General features: G+C 46.1%; 1 protein-coding gene across 1 annotated transcript in view; it reads left to right on the top strand.

The window, feature by feature from the left end:
• The window catches only part of PCSK6 (proprotein convertase subtilisin/kexin type 6), a 182069-nt gene that overhangs the window by 92424 nt on the left and 70290 nt on the right, over nucleotides 1–19355 (top strand). The window contains 4 exon segments of the mRNA XM_055326425.1: nucleotides 5119–5291; nucleotides 10523–10735; nucleotides 14433–14533; nucleotides 18878–18981. Of these exon segments, the coding sequence (XP_055182400.1) occupies nucleotides 5119–5291; nucleotides 10523–10735; nucleotides 14433–14533; nucleotides 18878–18981 (591 nt within the window).

Below are 19355 nucleotides of genomic sequence, written 5' to 3'. Positions count from 1 at the left end.
GTCACTCTTCTTCCAAGATGAAAAGCAGCATGAGAGGTGTTGAGAAATTATTCTGGTCATCTTTTTTTACTGTATTTTTGATGTCTTCTGGCCTCTTGTTCTTCTTGTTCAAAAGTAGTAGCTGAGCACTGAGTAAGTGCATAGAATTGTTGAATCATTATATTGTATGCCTGAAGTGAATATAATACTGCACATTCATTATACTGAAATTTTTTTAAAAGTAGGTGTTCCGACACCTATAACTTGTATGGAGAGGTCTAGAACAGCAGGTTACATTTTGGCACTAGAACATCAGAATTGATTTTGGCTGCCTGTGTGGCTGGCAGGGTCTTCTCCTGCCCTGGCAAGCACCCGGTGGAATATAAGGGCATATAGAACAAGGCCACCGTTTCTCAAACAGCACTAGGTGCTGTGGCCTGAACATATATTTAATCCTCTCAACTACTCTGCCAGGTAATCATTGTGGAAAACAAGGGCTCCGAGAGTTTGAGCTCTTGGCCCAAAGTTAGGCAGAGCTGAGATCCCACCCCAGGACTCTCTGATCCCTGGCCCCTCCCTGCTGCTGTGAGTTGCTCTTTATCTTGCCAGAGGCCACACCTTTGCCACACCACAAGGCCAGTGTCCTGTACGGCTTATGGCCCCTCTCTTTGGGCTGGTGGCTGAGTCAGCCACACCTGGGCCTAGTGTTTCTGACATAGGAGGCCCTGGGCTCACAGAGCAGTGACTGAAGAAAGATAACATTTCAGGGGCATCTGGATGGCTCAGTGGTTAAGTGTCTGCCTTTGGCTCAGGTCATGATCCTGGGGTCCTGTGATTGAGTCTTACATCAGGATCCCCACAGGGAGCCTGCTTCTCCCTCTGCCTATGTCTCTGCCTCTCTCTGTGTCTCTCATGAATAAATGAATAAAATCTAAAAAAAAAAAAAAAAGATAACATTTCAGATCACCCTGATTCCTCGTGTCCACCCAGAAATCAGAAAAGAGGAGGTATAGCCTGAGATGATATGACCATGGCTCAGCCTCACCTCTAAGAGGGAGAAAGGAACCCCATAAGAGATGCCAATGAACTTGGATAAGTTTAACCCCTATCATAATTCCCTTGATCTTCAAAGGGAAGTTCTTCTTACTCCATTGAAATTAAGTATCCCTGTCTGTCAAAAGGCAGCATAATCAGTGAGAAGACAAGGCCGTATCAACTGGAAGAAGATATTTATAATGTGTATAACCAACAAAGGATTGTTTCCCAGTAAAAGCAAGTCTAAGCCATATATATTATTCAAGGAAGCATACAATTGTGTTAAAACACTAGTTTTTTAAATTTTTTATTTCTTTTTTTTTTAAGTTTTATACCTTTATTTGACAATCAGCGATTAGTTCTCATCCACATTAACAGTTTGTAGATTTTTGAAAGTGGTGACAGGTACATAGGTAACCAGTGTGTAGAGCTTGTTTGGTGAATCTTCATCCTCGTTACATTTTCTGGACAACCGCACACGGATACAGTATGGAAATTCCTTATTCCTTTGGCCCAGACAGCTTTGTTGAGCCTGGTGTCAATGCACACATCTGGAGTTCCCATTTCCTTCATGGCAAATTTCCGGATCTCTTTGAGTGCCCGCAGGGCACGCTTCTTGAAAACCACTCCATGGATATGTTTGTGAATGTTGATGGTGTATTCTCTGGTCACTACCTCGTTGATGGCAGAACGGCCCTTCTTCTTCTCGCCGCCCTTCTTTGTGGGAGCCATTCTGCCGGGCCCTAGTTGGAAAGAAACACTAGTTTTTAAAAGGCAATGAAAAGAATAATCTAAAATTTGGAGGAGTTTCCTCTGTGAAGGGCAGGGTGTGGGTAGAGACCCCAATCAGTCAGGTTTATATTTGTATTGAATGGATGGAGGGTTCATGGGTGTCAGTTATTTTTTTAGACTTTATCACTAATACATATGTAACATATGATCCTTCATACATATCAATATAGTATATGTTTTTAAAATAAAGGTAAAAAGTAATTAACAACCCCTGGAAATTGATGTCTTCACTCCCATTTTTTGCAGATGGGAAAACTAAGAATTAGCAGGTTTACACTAACAACTAACATGCACATTGGGTGCTTATTGCCAGGCATTTTACCTTAATCATCTTTTTTAGTTTTTCTGGCACCTCTGTAGATACAATAACTTTCATCACTGCGACCTACAGGAAATGGGGGCCTAGTGACATGAGGTAAATTCCAAATTCCCTGCATCACTAGTTGGTGGTCCCGGCAGGGCTGTCACCTGTGGCCTGCCCCATCACCCTCCTGCCCCCTCCAAGGCACAGTGTGGGGGAGGGTTCTATTCCACAGGCCTCTCCTTGGCAGTGGTGAAGAGGCATCCACATCCATTTGCCATGTGGCGCCATCTTTGTGCCTACACAGTGGTGGCTTCCAGGGGCCATCCTAAGCCAGACAGTTGAGATCCTGTCTGCATCCACTTGGGCTACCATAACAAAATTCCACAGACTGGGAGCTTAAACAACACACAGTTATTTCTCATAGTTCCGGAAGCTAGAAAGTTCAAGATCGAGATGCCAACCCATTCTCTCCCCCTGTGACGGCCCACTTCATGGCTCGAAGATGGCTACCTTCTTGGTGTCCTCATGTGGTGGAGACAGAAGAAGCAAGCTCTCTGTTGACTCTTCTCATACTGGCACTCTGCCCGTCATGGGAGCACCCCCTCAGGACTTCATCTAAATCTAATTACCACCTAAAAATCCTACCTTCATCATACTGGGGGTTGGGGCTTCAACATGTGAATTTGGGGAGACATATTCAGTCCACCGCAGGTAGTAAAGGGAGGAAGGGAAATAGATGAGGAGCTGTAAAATAGAACAGAGAGCATTGAAGCTAAAATTTATTTCTACTTATCATTGTCAAGGCCTTCGGGCCATAAAGAGATGGTTCTTCCAATGATTCCAGCACCACCCTCTGTCACCACCTGTGCCGGTTTGGCTGACACTCCCAAATGGCTCTCGACACTGTCATTGAACTGATGTTTCCCAGACCTCACTCTCACTGCTATAAATTTCTGTGATACCGATTTTGAGTACAATTGCCAGACTTTGGGAGCAGGAGTTTCTGGTTTGCCAGGGATGGTATGCCCTAGAGTGTGACTGTCCGACTCGGCCTCCCAGGGACCCTGTATAGTGCCTCTGACCTTTTTCTCTCAGCTCACAACAGGGACAATGAGGGTTAGGGCAGGCATTAAGGAGAACACTTCAGGGCAACCTGAACCTTTCAGAACGGGGCAGCATGAACTGATAGGGTGGAAGAATTTATGCATTTAAATCATCTTCACATGCTCTGTAGATAGGAAGTTCCGACTCACCCCGACAAATCACAAAGTACTTTTATTTGTTCATCTACAATCCATGTGTTACTGGCTGAGAGATTAGGCATCATTTGAAATTTATGTGTTCGGGATTTCTGCCTCTCCACTCTCCACCAAAAGTGACAGTGGAGCATCTCTACAATTACAGTTTAAAGGGTGGGACAGAAAGATTGAATTTATATAAAACATCTGTCCCTGAGCTCCTGGGGAGGGTGTACCCTCAGAGAGTCTCCTTCCCGTGGTTCCTCCTGCCAGAGCCCTGTACCATCTCTTTTCATCCTGGGGAAAAGTCACTGTTGTGTCTTTTAAAATCATTTGTATTCAGAGTTTCTATTTTTGGCATACTGGCTATATGTGGATGCAGATTCTGGGATTCTGCACAAATAGATCCAGTCCAGGCTAGGGGAGCTAGGGGCCTCTCTGCTCAGGGAGGCAAAGCTCCACAAAACTGCATCCAGGGCTGGGGTGCAAAGGAGGGGAAGCTGCAACCATTTACAATCGTGTCTTAGAGGAGTCTTTAATGGTGCAGGGAAATGTTCTGTATGAAGTTCTGTGGTAAAAAAAGAACTTGGAGAGAAAATGCCTGGTGTGGCCAAAGAAAAGTACTGGAAGAAAATAACCAAAATATTATCACTAGTTATTTCTCTATTTTCCAAACTTTCTGCAAAGAGCATATGTGATGCTTATAATCAGAAAAATTCCTCTTTTCTGTTATGTCTTAAATAGCTCAAAATTGAAAATTCATTGGCATAGCCACTGCACACATGGAGCTTGGCCTAGTGGAGGAGGGGCTCCTTGGGGGCCTCTGAGCAGGGTGACTGGGGATGGAGCAGTCACCTAGAGTGCTGATCCAGGGTCAATTGGCCTGGGGTTTTCTGAGTCTCCAAGAGGACTGATTTTATATATTTACTAGTGTCCAAGCAGGACATGCTGGTGGCTCTCATTATCTCTGCTTCCCAGTCATGGGCCAGCATCACTGAGACCACCTCTCTGGGTCAGGCCCAGGGACATCACCCCTGCTGCATGCAGAGTGTGATCAGTAATGGAGGCAAATGTTGGGTGTGGGGTAGGCGGGGACCCTTAGCTGAGGAGGTAGGCACTGGGAGAGGCTCATGGCTCCCTCCTCCTTTTAGGGTGCTCTTGAAGTGGTACTCCCCAGCATCTAAAGACCCCCCTGGGAAACACAGAACCTGAATGCACATTGAGATATAAGGTGGCTCCTCCTTGATGGGCTACAGTATGGCCTTCTGTCTTCCAGGTTAAAAACTCCTAGTTACAAATCAGAGATGATAATATTTTAAAAAGAGAGAGAGAGAGAGAGACATAAGAAACAGAAAAAAAAAAAAACAAAGTATTGACAGCAGGGAAAGTTGGAAATGACTCCAGAGTTCTATTAAAAAAATAATCGTCGTAATAATGATATTATGTTCTATTTTTCAATGCCAGAGTGACATCGTGCTACCAAGGAAACTGTTTAAATCCTGTATTTTCCAAACAATTCTGTTTCCTTTGTTGATGTCATGTGTTGGTGATGCCACAACATGGCCCCAGATGTCATTTGAATTCTTTCACATCGGTTGGCACATGATGGGGAGAAAGGTTTTCCAGAATGACGCTGGCAGATTCCTGAGCTGTGTGGGGCTACCCGGCCGTGCCCCTGCACCCGGGGTCCCCTGCACCCCAGGGTCACAGTCTGTGCAGCCCTGAAAAGTACAGAGCAGGTGTGCACGGAGCCCCCTTGTGTGCTTTCAGGCATCCGCATGCTGGACGGCGACGTGACGGATGTGGTTGAGGCCAAGTCACTGGGCATCAGACCCAACTACATCGACATTTACAGCGCGAGCTGGGGGCCAGATGACGACGGGAAGACGGTGGACGGGCCTGGCCGACTAGCTAAACAGGCCTTCGAGTATGGCATTAAAAAGGTGTGAGTCATCTGGGCTACGGTGGATCTCTCAGGGGTGGGGGGAATAGTAAAAAAAATTTTAACAATAAAAAAATTAGAGTGACACAGGCCAGAATCCTAGAGTGGGACTAGGAAGGCCCTGCTGTGCCTCGACCAGTGTGATAGAGGAGTCATTTCGGGGCTCAGGGAAGTGGCTCTCTACCAAACTATTGGTAGAGAATATGGCTATTCCAGCAAGTGCCAGCTGGTCACCCACCAAGCCCAGGACTCTGTGCCTTGAAGCCTGACAGCCCCCAACTAAGGGGTGTGTGCAGGTGGGCATTAGGGGTCTTAGTCTAACTAACTGGCCTGTTACCTGAACTGTGTAGGTAGAAGGAGTGTCCTGGGCCTTGAACCACCTGCCCAGAGAAACACCCAGCCATGGAGCTTCCTGTGTCCATCATGGACTGTGCACTAACCCAACATCCCACCCCTGCTACTGAATAGGAAGTCTTGGCCTTATTGACCTCACTGCCAGCACACAGCCTAACATGTTTAGGATTTCTTGGGTAGTGCCTCACCAAGGACTAAACAGAGCAAACATCCAAGCATGGGTTCTCCACTGACTGAGGGGAAGCAGAGGCGGCTGGCAGGCTTCTCCTCTTCTGGCCAGGAGGCCTACCCACAGTCACTCTGTGATCATTAGTTCTGGATCCTTGGGAGTCAAAATTGCAGGGGAAGGGGAGAGAGGGATCTGGAATGACCCAGTTCTTATAAGCCAAGTGGTGAGGCAGATTTCTGGGTGAGGACAGCTTCTTGGAGCAGACAGACAGAGCTGCGGTCAGTGGCTGGGTAGCCCTGGGTGGCCCAACAAGCTCCAGCCCAGAGTTTAAGGTATGGCCTGGTCATGCTGGTGGGGCTTTGGACAGGAAGTCCAAGCATCCCTGGGCCATCATTCATACTTCCAACTTCTCTTATGGGAGATGGGACAGTATGACTGTAAAGGGGAGTGGTTCCAGTCCCTTTTATTATTTATGCTTTAAAACATTTTTTTATGATGAGACGAGCACTGGGTGTTATACTCTATGTTGGCAAATTGAATTTAAAATATAAGAAAAATTTTTTAAAACATTTGTTAAAATACTTAAAATACTGAGGTCCTTATTTTATTATAACCTGTGTACCGTGATTAAAAGGTGATTAATAAATATTTAATGAACAAATCAAATATTATCAGACGATTATATTAAAAGCAGCCTTTCTTTGTCTCCCCTGCCCATCCCCTAGTCCTACCCCGTAGAGGAGCAATCTTTTTTTTTTTTTAACTCTGTTCATTTTTTCCCCCTTTCTTCTAAATAATATGATTTTATTGCTTTTCTGGATGTGTTGATTTTGATCATTTTCTGTGACTTTTTTATGAGGTTTGAATCTTTATCTCTTAGAATGTCCCCAGCCTGGCATTTGACCTCATGGTCATGCTTGGGATACCATATATCTTCTCTTGTCTTCCATGACTCTAAGAAAATGCAAAGGCTGCTTCCGTCAGGTTGCTGAGCACCTGAGCTGTGCCAGGTGCTGGCTCAGGAATGCTGGAAGAGTCAAGTGTGACCAAGTCACCTGCTGCCTACAAGGGACTGCCAAGTAAAAATATCTTCTCTTTCCAGTGCTCAGCTTCTACTACCCACTAGATCACATGGATCTCACTCTTGATGATAAGTGGAACACCCTAAAAGTGAAGCTTAATTTAAGCTGTAGATTAGAGACCACATTTTCTGTGTGGAAGATACTGCTTTGAACAGTATCAATCCTAAACCTGTGTCATGCTATAAGATGATATCGAAAGATTTGAGGTCTTAGGACAGGACCCCGCATTTCCTGGAGAGGTCAGTGATGGTTTTCAAATGATTGTTAGGTACTCAACTCCACTTAGTTTTGTGTAGACTGAATCTGTACAGGACTTTGGAAAGTCTGGAGCCTCAGTGAGGGGCTCTTTGCATTTCAGATTCCAAGTAGCATTGGCTTTATCAGGCTGTCAGGGTAGTGAGGAAGTTGCAGAGGGAACCATGTGGCTCCTCGTCATTCTTGTCACAATTTCTTGAAATACTGAGGTCATTTCATTTTTTTCCCCAGTCATTCTGAAGTAAAATATGTCATATAGGGAGCCTTAAACCATAGCTGTCTGAAGTTGTCACTGAAAATCTCCTAGAAATGTGATGATCTCAAACCAATCCACATTCCCCCATCTGTTTTTCCTCCTCGATGCCCCATTTGTCAGCTACAATCTTTTTCTGTCAAGTCAAACTTCATCTCTGGTAGGTGATGTGGTTTGGTGGTAGGAGACTTCAGAGGCCATAATTTGGCATAGAAGTGAGTCTGACTCCTCACGTGGCTTGTCATCCCCCAGCGGAGAGGCAGCCTCACTGAGGCTGGAAACACTGGCCTTGTCCAGATGTCGGGCATTTGCAACCCCTCAGGAACCGTGCTTTGGAGTTCACAGATGACCCCTTCACCTCCCGGGGAAGGCACTGAAATATGTTTTGATTGGGTTGAGGTTGTAACTTTCCTAAACAGAAACACAAGTTCATGGCCAGGGTTGAACTGTCCCCTATAGCTTCTGGCCCGTGGCTTCCAAGACCTGGGAAGTGAAAATATAAAATGCTCAGAGACAGCTAAAACATCTCTTCAGACCTCTGATTCAGGTGTTTCCTCCACCTCATCCTTATGTCCTCTTTAGGAAAATTTGCAGGAGGAAGAGAGGTGTTCTGAGGCCTTGACACTTGTGAGAATGGATTGGTCAAGGAATAACTGTGCAGCGTGAGGTGGAAGATGCAGGCCTTTGGCATTTTCAACCCTTTGGTTATTCAAAGTGGGGTCCAGAAGCAAACACATGGGCATCACCTGGGAGCTCAATAGAAATGCAGGATCTCTGCACCCCCACCCCAGACCTGCCAAGTCTGAGCCTGCCATGTAGCAAGACTCCCAGTGACCTGCGTGCATGCTCAAGTAGAAGGAGTATTGTCTGGGGGCCCTACTTTGCAAAGTGACAGCCTTTCATTAATAATTTGGAGTGGAGTGGGAAGCATCTTACAGATGATTCTCACGGAATAAAGATAGGCTCTGATGGGTTAAATACCTTTCTCTTTAGATTTTATTTATTTATTTTGAGAGAGAGAGAAAGTGAGAGGGAAGAAGCATGAGCAGGTTGGGGAGAGGCAGAGGGAGAAGCAAGCTCCCCACTGAGCAGGGAGCCCAATGCAGGGCTCGATCCCAGAACTCTGAGATCATGACCTGAACTGAAGACACACGCTTCACTGACTCAGCCACCTAGGCACCCTAATATCCTTCCATTTTGATTTTAATTTAACTAGCTTCTGATTAATCTTTCCATATAGGGAATTATATGCCTAGACACACCACACCCATTTCTATAGTACTTTGTGCTTTTTTCCAGAAGGTTGACCTTTTTTGCTAAATAGTAACCTTCGTTGAGCTCTTGGCCATGTGGACAGATCCACCTGGGAGACATGGAAAGCAGAATGAGCAAGGCAGTTTTGAGCAGCGAGCCTAAGGGATCTTCCATGGTCTCTGTTGAGAGCCTCTGGTTAGAAACTGAAGGAAATGTCAAGAGTCCTGACAAATAGGCACAAAAAGGCCAGAATCTTTTTCTACTTGGTCTACAAAGTGGAGGAACATGAGGCTTTCAGAGCAGATGGGTCTGCTCAGCCCAGGGTGGATTTGTGTTGTTGTTTTTTTTTTAAGATTTTATTTATTCATGAGAGACACAGAAAGAGAGAGAGAGAGAGAGAGAGAGGCAGAGACACAGGCAGAGAGGGAGAAGCAGGCTCTATGCAGGGAGCCTGATGTGGGACTCGATCCCTGGTCTCCAGGATCAGGCCCTGGGCCAAAGGCAGGTGCTAAACCGCTGAGCTGCTCAGGGATCCCCCCAAGGTGGATTTGAACTCTGGGTGAGTGTGATGCATCCAGTCTAGAGCAAAACTTGAGTTGAACTCTGTGGAGATCGCAGGATTTTGTTGCAAGTTTTCTTTAAATTGGCTAGTTGTTGAGCAGAAGTATCAATTTCCTTCCACATGTTTGGGGAGGAGGGTGCTTGCAAGGACACCAAAGTTATCAGCCCTTGTGGGTCCAGTTTCACAGAGATGGGTGTTGGCACTGATCTCTGGGGCTGGGTGTGTACCACCAACAGGTCCAGCCCACTCAGAATGGGTCAGTTCCATCTTGGATTAGTTCATCTTTAACTAGTGTTTGTGACTGGGACAGGCACTTGGTTGGGTCAGAAATCATTGATTCAATGAGTGTGGGATAAAACAGCTGCCAGAACCAAGCCACTATCTTTCAAAGATTCGTTTTCACTTATATGTTCTTATAAATGAAAACTTACACACAGGTGAGGCTGCTGGCCTTGGTTGGCATTGACCATCGGACTACTATTTTTTCTTTAATGTTTTATTTATTTATTTGAGAGAGCGAGAGAGTGCACAAGCAGGGGGAGGGGCTGAGAGAGGGGGAGAAGCAGGCTCCCTGCTGAGCAGGGACTCAATCCCAAGATGCCTGGATCATTACCTGAGCCCAAGGCAGACAACCTACTGAGCCACCTAGGTACCTCATCTGACTACTTTAATGACTACCCATGGCAGAGACTCTGGGGAGCTCTCACAGGGTGGCCACAAGAGGCCATGGCATTATGGACCATGACCCATTTTACCTGTTTATCCTTCACCCAGAATTTACTGTCCCATCCCTTCTTTTCAAAATCTTGCCTGTTCTCCAAGACTTGTGCTTCTTCTTCTGGGTTTTTTAGGAAAATTCGCCCTCTGCCCTACAGGACCAGCTCTTTCATTGCCCATAGGACCAGCCCTTTCAATCTCGAAAAAAATTAATGTTATGAATTTGGCAGCAACTTTCATCTCAGTAATACTTGTGGCACTGCTTGCTCTTTGTGATGATAGGTCATTATGATGGAAATCACAGGCATGGCTCGGGACAGAATATCTCTTTGAGGGCCCTTGCTTTTCCCATGAGGAACAGAGAGATGTCTTTCCGGGCCACCTTCTCAGTGCCATGCTGTGATTCAGCAGTGATCCATTAAGAAAAACGAGCCCACAGAACCATGTGGCATCCAAATAGTCTGAACACATCCTTCTCCAACCCTTTGGAAGGGACATTTGGAAGGAAGGACTTTCTGCTGGTGCAAGACCCAACCTGCAAGGTTCTGACTACCAGGCCTGATACCTTCTCCTTCTTCCTGTCTAGGGTCGGCAGGGCCTGGGCTCCATTTTCGTTTGGGCATCAGGGAATGGCGGGAGAGAGGGGGACCACTGCTCCTGTGACGGCTACACCAACAGCATCTACACCATCTCCGTGAGCAGCACCACGGAAAATGGCTACAAGCCGTGGTACCTGGAGGAGTGTGCATCCACCTTGGCCACCACCTATAGCAGCGGCGCATTTTATGAGCGGAAAATCGTGAGTGCTCTTAACCAAGACAGAGCTTAGGATGCACGCCTTCCACCCCTTTGGGGGAAGTTTCTTTCCCTCTTTGCAAAAAGATGAACCAGGTTGAGGCCAGTTTGAACCAGATCCCAGAGTACCGACCTCACCCATCAGTGAGCTGATTGTACTAGAGGGAAACCCCAGCCCTTTGGCAACCATCCTCAGACCCTGCCTTTCTAATTTTTGCACTAAATACCAATTAAAACCCTCTCTGGCTTTAGGGATCTAAAAATAGCATTTAAGAATGGGGTGCATTCTCTGTGCCATGTCTCCTTTTAGCTCTCTAAATTTCTGTGGTCACACTGCTTGGGATCCAAGTGACCGGTTCAGTGTCAGTGTGCCAAATAGAGTTAAGAGAAAGTCTTGATTTTATACTGAAACATTTTGGAGATCCAAGTGTTCTTCTGGGCAATTCTTTCTCCCCAACAAAAGGACTTTCCCTGGACACTTCAAACTGTGCGGTGGTTTCTGTCTGTTTCACTCACTTCAGTGAACAGCAAGTGTGATTTATCTTTTAAAAAGTGACTGTTTTTTTTAAAAAAAAAAAAAGTGACTGTTTTCTTTTAGTAGATGGGTGGAATTGGTGTTTCCTCCTTCCCTGCAGGCTCTCCTACCTTAAGCAAAGTAAGAAGGGGGAGGATTTTTGAGCCGAAATTAATGCAGAATTCAAATGCACAGTCATTAAGTTGGTTTTTAGACGTTTAAAAAAATGAGACCGGGGAGCTGGCCAGACATGGTTTAATTTTCAGGCAAGCTCACTAGCATCTTTTTATTTCTCCTGCTGCCAAGCCACATCTCTAGAAATTATTTGCAAATTTATTTTTACATCTTTCTGTGGGAGCATATAGGCTCCCTGTTTTCCACTTTGCTCCGTACCAGTTGAAGGGTCGGCCACAGCTGCCGGGCCGCCAGCCTGGTAGCAGCCTGGGCTAGTTAACTAAGGTATTAATTTATTTTCTTTTTCTACTGAAGCATGCACCCCTGAGACAGGCAGCTGAGATTCTGAACGGTGTCCTGTTCATTTAGGCATCTAGCTCATTTGAACACGGACTTGCTGGAGTCTTGTTAAACAGGCCTGCTGGCTGGAGGTGTATGGGGTGGAGATTGTGTCATCGAACACTTTGTACTAGAGGCTTCATGCTGGGACAACCGTGTCTCTCATTCCTGGGAGCAGGGCTTGCAGCTTTATCTGCTTAATTAATCATACTGCGTGAGCAGGCATCTTAGGCATAAAATGCCTTAATTCTTTTCTTTTTTTTCTTCTATCTTTCTTTCTTTCTTTCTTTCTTTCTTTCTTTCTTCCTTTCTTTCTCTTCTCTGAGCAATACCATATGTTCAGAAGGGTATAGTGGAGAGGAGGATAAAAGAGAAAAATCACTTAGTTGTACCTGCCGTGCTGGGTTTTGGGATTCTTTGAGTGTGGATGGTATTTTTGTCAAGTTTGTTGTTGTTGCTGATGTCATTTTCAGCTCAACCAGAGCAAAGATTTTGCTCTGAGTCCCTTCAGAGAACCCACAAGGGGATGGGTAACTGCTCTGGATGGTTGGCAGCTTGCAATCTCTTTGGTTCAAGCAGGTGTCAGCTGGAAATCCAGGATCTGTCCCACCCATGCTCTCCTTTCCTCTCTGTCCAGCAAATGCCAGTGTTCGCCTGGGGGAAGGGATTGCCCAGTGCTGACACATAACTCTTAATAAAAGGAACAACACCTAGCAGAGCATCTCTCATTCATGCCTTGGCTCTTTCTTTCATTCACTAAACTTGAGCAGAGTTCCAAATGCATGATGTTGGGTCTCAGGAAGTGGGGGCTGCCCCACCTTGGTTGAGCCATTCCCTCCCTTCAGATGGGCCCCTCTGCTTGCTTCCTCGTAGCCTTTTCTTAGAGGCTGGTCTCCTAACCCAGACACCCTCAGTGTCCCTCCCTGGGCAGCACTTACTGAATGCCAGTATGTCTCAGGTACCAGCTGTGACTCTTACCAGAAGTCTTGTGAGGGACGTATCATGATGCCTGTTTGCAGATGAAGAACCCAGGGTCAGAAGATGCATGCTTGTCCCAACTTCCCTGCCGTAAGCTGCCCCTCCTAATATCAGGGAGAGGAGGAGGCAGGTCTCTGCCAGGGTTTCTGTGGGATCTTGCCAGTATATGTGTGTGAGACAGGCTGGATCCTGTCTCGCTGGGTGATCGTCAGCCCAACCGACCTGTGAGGATGGAAGATGCTCTGCTAGAAAGAGGATCTAGATTGTTATGACTGGGGAAATTCATTTTCCAGGGCTATGCAGCTCGGCTACTGGAGTCTTGCATTTAGTGTGGGTCTTGTTTCCTATGCTCTTGTAACAAATTATCCTAGATTTAGCAGCTTAAAACAGCACAGAATTCTCATCTCACAGTTCAGGAAGCCAAGCAGTGCAGCAGCCTTGACTGAATCTGTATTCTGAGTCTCCAGAGGCTGAAATCCATGTGCCAGCTGGGCCGGGTTCCTTTCTAGAGGCTCTTGTGGAGAATTCGTTCTGTGCTCATTCAGGTTGTTGGCAGACTTTAGTTCCTCGTGGTTATAGGACTGAGCTCGGGTTTCCTTGTGGGCTGTCTGCTAAGGGCTGTTTTCAGCATTTTTGGCCGCCCACATTCTTTGGCTTCCATTCCCCCATCTCTCCCTTCTAAGCTGGCAAAAATGGTTTGGGTCCCCCTTCTGCCTCAGCTCTTTGACACACTTTTCTGCCTCCTTCCATTTTCCAGGGCCCTACAATTACATCAGGCCCCCTGGATAATCCAGGATATTCCCACTGATTTAAGGTCTGCTGGTTAACTACCTTAATTCCACCTGCAGAGCGCACAGGAGTAGCTGAGGGCCAGAATCTCATCTGGCACATGTGAACCCACATGTGGTGATTCCACAGTGCTGCTTCTCCACTTCAGTTCACGGGCAAGGTACAAATCAGTCTGTGCACTAGAGAGGTCCAGAATCAATATCCCCACCCAGCTGGGAGCCTATGCCCCAGAGGAAGGCTTGCAGAGCTTCCCCAGTGTGCAATCAGCTCTTCCCAAGGAGAGTGGCCATCCTTGTCGTCTCCCCCAGCAGGCCCTGTGAAGGTAGAGAACACTTCAGGTTTCTCTGCTGCTGCAGATGGAACTGGGTGCTTTGGGACACTGTCAACTATCTGAGGAGGATGTCCTGGTGGGGAGTGATCTGTAACTTTCTGTGACTGGTCTCTGATCTGGCAGAGATGGTCTCTGGGTCACTTGCGTACCCCCCCCCCCCGCCATGTTTCCAGCTGCTCTGATGTCAAAGGTGACCTGGGGGTTGTTAACATGGGCTACGGCAGGTGGTCTTACCTTGGGGACTCTGCCACAGAGGACCCCTCTTTGCTTCATTCTGTCTTATCTTTGTGTCTTAGCCACAGCAGTGAGGTTATACGGCTTCCTGTTGCTCGTCTTCTCTCTCCCTTGTCTCCCTGTTCCTACCCTGTGATTAGCTCACCCCTGCAGCAGTTCCATGTTCTACGAATAAGAGCGAAGTGGATGAGCAGGGAGGAGCAGACACAAACCTTGATTGCAGAGATACATCTGTGTAGCACCTTTTCCGACAAGGGGCCACACCTGTCCAGGCATAGCATCTTGAGCAGCCTCTGACATCTTCTGAGAGCTAACTTCACCTCTTGCTGCCCTGTCACCCAGGTCACCACGGATCTGCGGCAGCGCTGCACGGATGGCCACACAGGGACCTCAGTTTCAGCCCCCATGGTGGCGGGCATCATCGCCTTGGCTTTAGAAGCAAAGTAAGTTCCCACTTCCCTCCCCCTCTTTTCTTTTGTTTTCTCTTTGCTTTTATTGCAGTAAAATACACATAACATCAAAGTTACCATTTTAACCATTTTTTAAATGGGCATTTCATCAAGCACATTCACCTTGCATAACTATCACCATCGTTCATCTACAGAACATTTTCATCATCCTAAACCCATTAAGCAGCATCTGCCTGACTGGTCGGCTAGGATGTCATAACAAAATACCACAGACTGGGAGGTTTAGACAAAAGAAATAAATGATCTACCAGTTCTGGCGGATATAAGTCTAAGATCAAGGTGCCCAGCAGTGTTGGTTTCCTCTGAGGCCTCTCTCCTTGGCTTGTAGATGGCCACCTTCCCCTTGAGTCCTGACACGGTCTTCCATCCATGTGTGTGTCTAGATCCTTTTATAAGGACACCAGTCATAGTGGCTTAGGGCCCACTCTAAAGATCCCATTTTACCTTAATTACCTCTTTAAAGACCCTGTCTCCAAATAAAGTCACATTCTGAAGGACTGGGGGTGAGGGCTTCAATATATAAGTTTGGGAGGACACAGTTAAGCCTACCACACTCCCTGTGAACCCTTCTCCAGGCACTAGCAATCACCATTCCACCTTTTGTCTCTAAGAGTTTGACTGTGCTAAACACCTCATGTAAGTGGAATCATACAAGATTTGTGTTTTATGACTGGCTCACGTAACAGTGTCCTCAAGGTTTATCCATGATGTAGAGTGGGTCAGGATTTCCTTCCTTTTTATGACCACCCTTAATGGATATGAAGAGATTCCTTTCCTTTTTCCTTTTCATTTCTTTTAATTTTTTATTTTTTAAAAAAGATTTTATTTATTCATGAGAAACACAGAGAGAGAAGCATAGACACAGGCAGAAGGAGAAGCAGGCTCCATGCAGGGAGCCTGATGTGAGACTCGATCCCGGGACTCCAGGATCACGCCCTGGGCTGAAGGCGGTGCTAAACCACTGAGCCACCCAGGCTACCCCCTCTTTTTTCTTTTTAAAGCTCACCATCTCCACAGATTGCTGAGTGGGCCAGAACCCCAAGCCTACCTCCCATTCTGTGTCACAGACCAAAATCCCACTTCGGGCTACTACAGGTGCTCTTTATAAACTTTAGTTAATAAAACTGAGAATGCAGTGGTGACATTTTATCTGTCACAAGCCAAATAAAAACTCTAGAATTTTAGTGTCTGGATGATCAGAAAGAAGAGAGAGTTTACTAAACATACAATCATGGTGTCAAAAACAAATTTAGGTTGGACATCAAAACTAGCTCAGAACAACCCTGCCATTTGAGATAGTTGTTGTCGAGATTTTAAATGATTCAGAAAATCATATTTGGGTTACTTAAATCCTGACAGTTGTGAATGTTTACATATTGGTTTGTCCAAGGCGAAGAGCATACAACTCAAATGCTATCAGTTTAACAAAGGAATAGCTAAATATTTTTTTTATTTTTAGGCCAAAATGTTAGCTTCTGTGTCCTGAGGCTCTTTAAGGAAAAAAAAAAACGAAATAATTACTTACTTGTGTGGAAAGTGGCATTCACATACTTAGCAATTCACTGTTTTATATTTCCTTCCATTCCATATTAGAAACACGCAAGGAATTTTGTTAGTCAAAACTACATAGAAAATAAGCTTCATTTCATGCCAGCCTGTCCCATTAAACTTGGCCTATGGACACATGAAAACTCTGGTAGTCATCTTCCTCACCCTTTTAGCTCCTCCTCAGAAATTTCCAGGTAGCTTGTCAAGCAAACTTCATGCTAGTCAAGAAAACAGCTTCAGCTCAGAGCATTTAAACCTGCAGAACTGGTCAAGGAAGGGACAGGTTATAACAAGGGACCCTGCAGACCCGAGGTGAGGAGATTGGAGACCAGGATAGCTCAGATGTCCAGAGAGTAGGCCTGCTGCTCGCGTGCCTGGCATTGCCTTAAAATTCTGCTCACTTCTACTATAGAAGGCATCAGGACCAAGCCAAATATTCCTGAGTGGAGAAGGTCTCAGGGGGTCAGGGAGGGCCTGTGGACAGCATGTAACAAAAATGAAGAAAAACCCTCATGGGTAAGAATGGTGCAAAGGTCATCCTGGTTTGTGACCATCTTGGGACTTCTCATCAGTGCCATCTCCATTGAAAAACATTTTCAATACCATGTCTTAGCTTTGTTGTTCATACAACTATATATATTTATTTATAGTATTTTATTTTTTATTTATTTGAGAGTGAGAGTACAAGTAGAGTACAGGGGAGTGGTAGAGGGAGAGGGAGAAGCAGACTCCCCCTTGGGCAAGAAGCCCAATGTGCGGCTCGATCCCAGGCCCTGAGATCATGACCTGAGCCAAAGGCCAGATGCTTGACCAACTGAACCATCCAGGGCCCCCTACAACTGTATGTTTTTTTATTATTAGAGTCCAGAATAAAATGGACGTCCTCATAATGAGACGATTTCTAACATTCTCCTTTTCTGCACCCATTCTGTCCTGAACTCTGAAGCTCATGCTGCCTGACATCTGTTGCTGAACTCCTAGGTAGACTGGCTATAGCCATCCTTGAAAGGCCCTGTTGACAGGAGCAGTAATTTGCCAGGTCACACAGGTAACAAGGAGCACAGCCCCATCGGCTTTGGCTGAACTCTAAAGCCTATGCCTGTATGCAAGGGTGAGAGGCTTTGGGCCATGTGGGGCCTCAAAATCCCCCCTGAATGATGAGGTTGGCCATGAGCCCTCAGGAGAGGCAGTAGGTAAAAGGAGAAAGCCAAGCAAGGGCCTGGAAACTTCACTGATAGACATCATTGTGGGGAGGTGGCTAGGAGGCCAGTGAGGCCCTCTTACAGCGGCAGGAGCATGCTGGAGAAATCAAAGAAGACTGAGGCTAGCAACTGCAGAGTGAGCCCCAAGAGAGGATGCATGTGTGCTCCAAGACTCAAACCACAGTGAGGTCCCAGGGGACAACAGGCAAAGAGGTGGAAATGTAAAATGGCGCAGCCACTGTAGAATCCAGTGTGGGGATTCCTCAAAAGCTTAAACAAAGAATTACCATGTGATCCTGTAATTCCACTTGTGGGTATATACCCAAAAGAATTGAAAGCAGATACTTAAAGAGCTCTGTGTACACTACGTTCATAGCAGCATTACTCACAGTAGCCAAAAGGATGAGGTATCTGGAGTACCTGTTGAGAGATGAACGGATACACAAAACGTGGTCCATACAAGCCTTCAAAAGGAAGGGAATTCTGACACCTGCTACATACAACATGGATGGACCTGGAGGATGTTATGCTGAGTGAAATAAGCCACTCACAGCAGGACCCATACTGTGTGGTTCCATTTATATGAGGTTCCTAGAGTCATCACATTCATAGACACAAAGCAGAATGGTGTGGTCAAGTAAGGGGCTGGGGGCAGAAGGAAATGGGCAGAGATGGCACAGAGTTCCACTTGGGGAAGATGAGATGGGTGGTTTTTGTTGGACGTAAAACAATGTACAGGTACTAATTGGCTCTGTACTCTGCCCAGAAAAATGGTTAAGGTGGTCACCTTTATGTTATGTATATTTTTAAACACACACAAAGAGTAGGTGACAGGAAAGATAGTTGTGGCCACTGTGGGTGGGGGCAGGCCCTAGTCAAGAGGAGCAGGTGCAGGCTTCACAGAGGGTACTTCAGCCTCTGTCTGGGACCTGGTCTTGATGCTGTGGGCTAAGGGGGTGATGATAGAGTCTCATCGTAAGTTGGATCCTGGTTTCCTGTGGTGTTAAAAAGGCAAGGCAATGTTTCATAGACTCAAAAAACTCTGGTAGTGGGCATGTGTTCTTTCTATGAAACATTTCCCCTTTGCACCAAAACAAATGCTTAAGAAATTTAGAATTACTAACATCTCGAATGATAATCAGTAGCAGGTGGATCTACACAGGGTGGGGCTGGGCAGATGATGACTTAAGTATGCTCTCATGCACCATGGAGTTTGCTTGTCCTGGCGAAGAGTAGCCCCCAGTAGAGACATCAGGATGTCCCTCTCCCTGCTACAATTTCTTCTGTAGCCCTTGTTCACACTCAGGTACACCTTGGCAGCAGGGCTGGAGTTTTAGTGCTATAGATCTCAGGTCACCCACTGTACTATTTTGTCTTAGAATTTAATCCCTGGAAACCATTCTTTACATAGAGGTTATGTAAAAATGAACTCTTACTGAGGAATGGATCTTCTGGGCTTCCTCAAGTCCCAACTTGGGGCTGGCTCCCAATGCACCACCACTGATGGGCCTGGGGGGCCGTCCTTTTGACATGTGTGGGCTTCACTGGTCTGTCATTGTGTTTGCAGTAACCAGTTAACCTGGAGGGATGTCCAGCACCTGCTGGTGAAGACATCTAGGCCAGCACACCTGAAAGCCAATGATTGGAAAGTCAACGGTGCTGGTTATAAAGGTGCGGTGGTAGCTCCCACTGGGCTGGGCTGGGTGGGGATCGGCAGCCCATCCTGGAGAGCCCACTGGGTGACTTGCTGGAATCTCTATTAAAGGGATGACAGGAGCTTTTCAGAAAGAATTCCCAAATGGTATTGATTGTGTGTCACAAGAGTGAGAAGTATATAGCTAGAGGTTTAAGAAAAGTATCCTGGAACCTCCCACTGACATTAGGGAAAAAAACCCTAAGATCAGTAGAATTCAAGGTCCCCTCAATGTCACGATTTTGGCCACATCCAGAGACCACCTGAACCAGTGTTAAAGTAATAGTTCTCTTTACCCTGACTTGCATTTTTTTTTTACATAATGACATACATTTTAAAAGGAAACTCTATT

The sequence above is a fragment of the Nyctereutes procyonoides genome, unplaced genomic scaffold (assembly GCF_905146905.1).
Source record: "Nyctereutes procyonoides isolate TBG_1078 unplaced genomic scaffold, NYPRO_anot_genome, whole genome shotgun sequence".
Classification (NCBI taxonomy): domain Eukaryota; kingdom Metazoa; phylum Chordata; class Mammalia; order Carnivora; family Canidae; genus Nyctereutes; species Nyctereutes procyonoides.
Note: the sequence above shows the minus strand (reverse complement) of the source record. Positions and strands in the feature narration are given on the sequence as shown.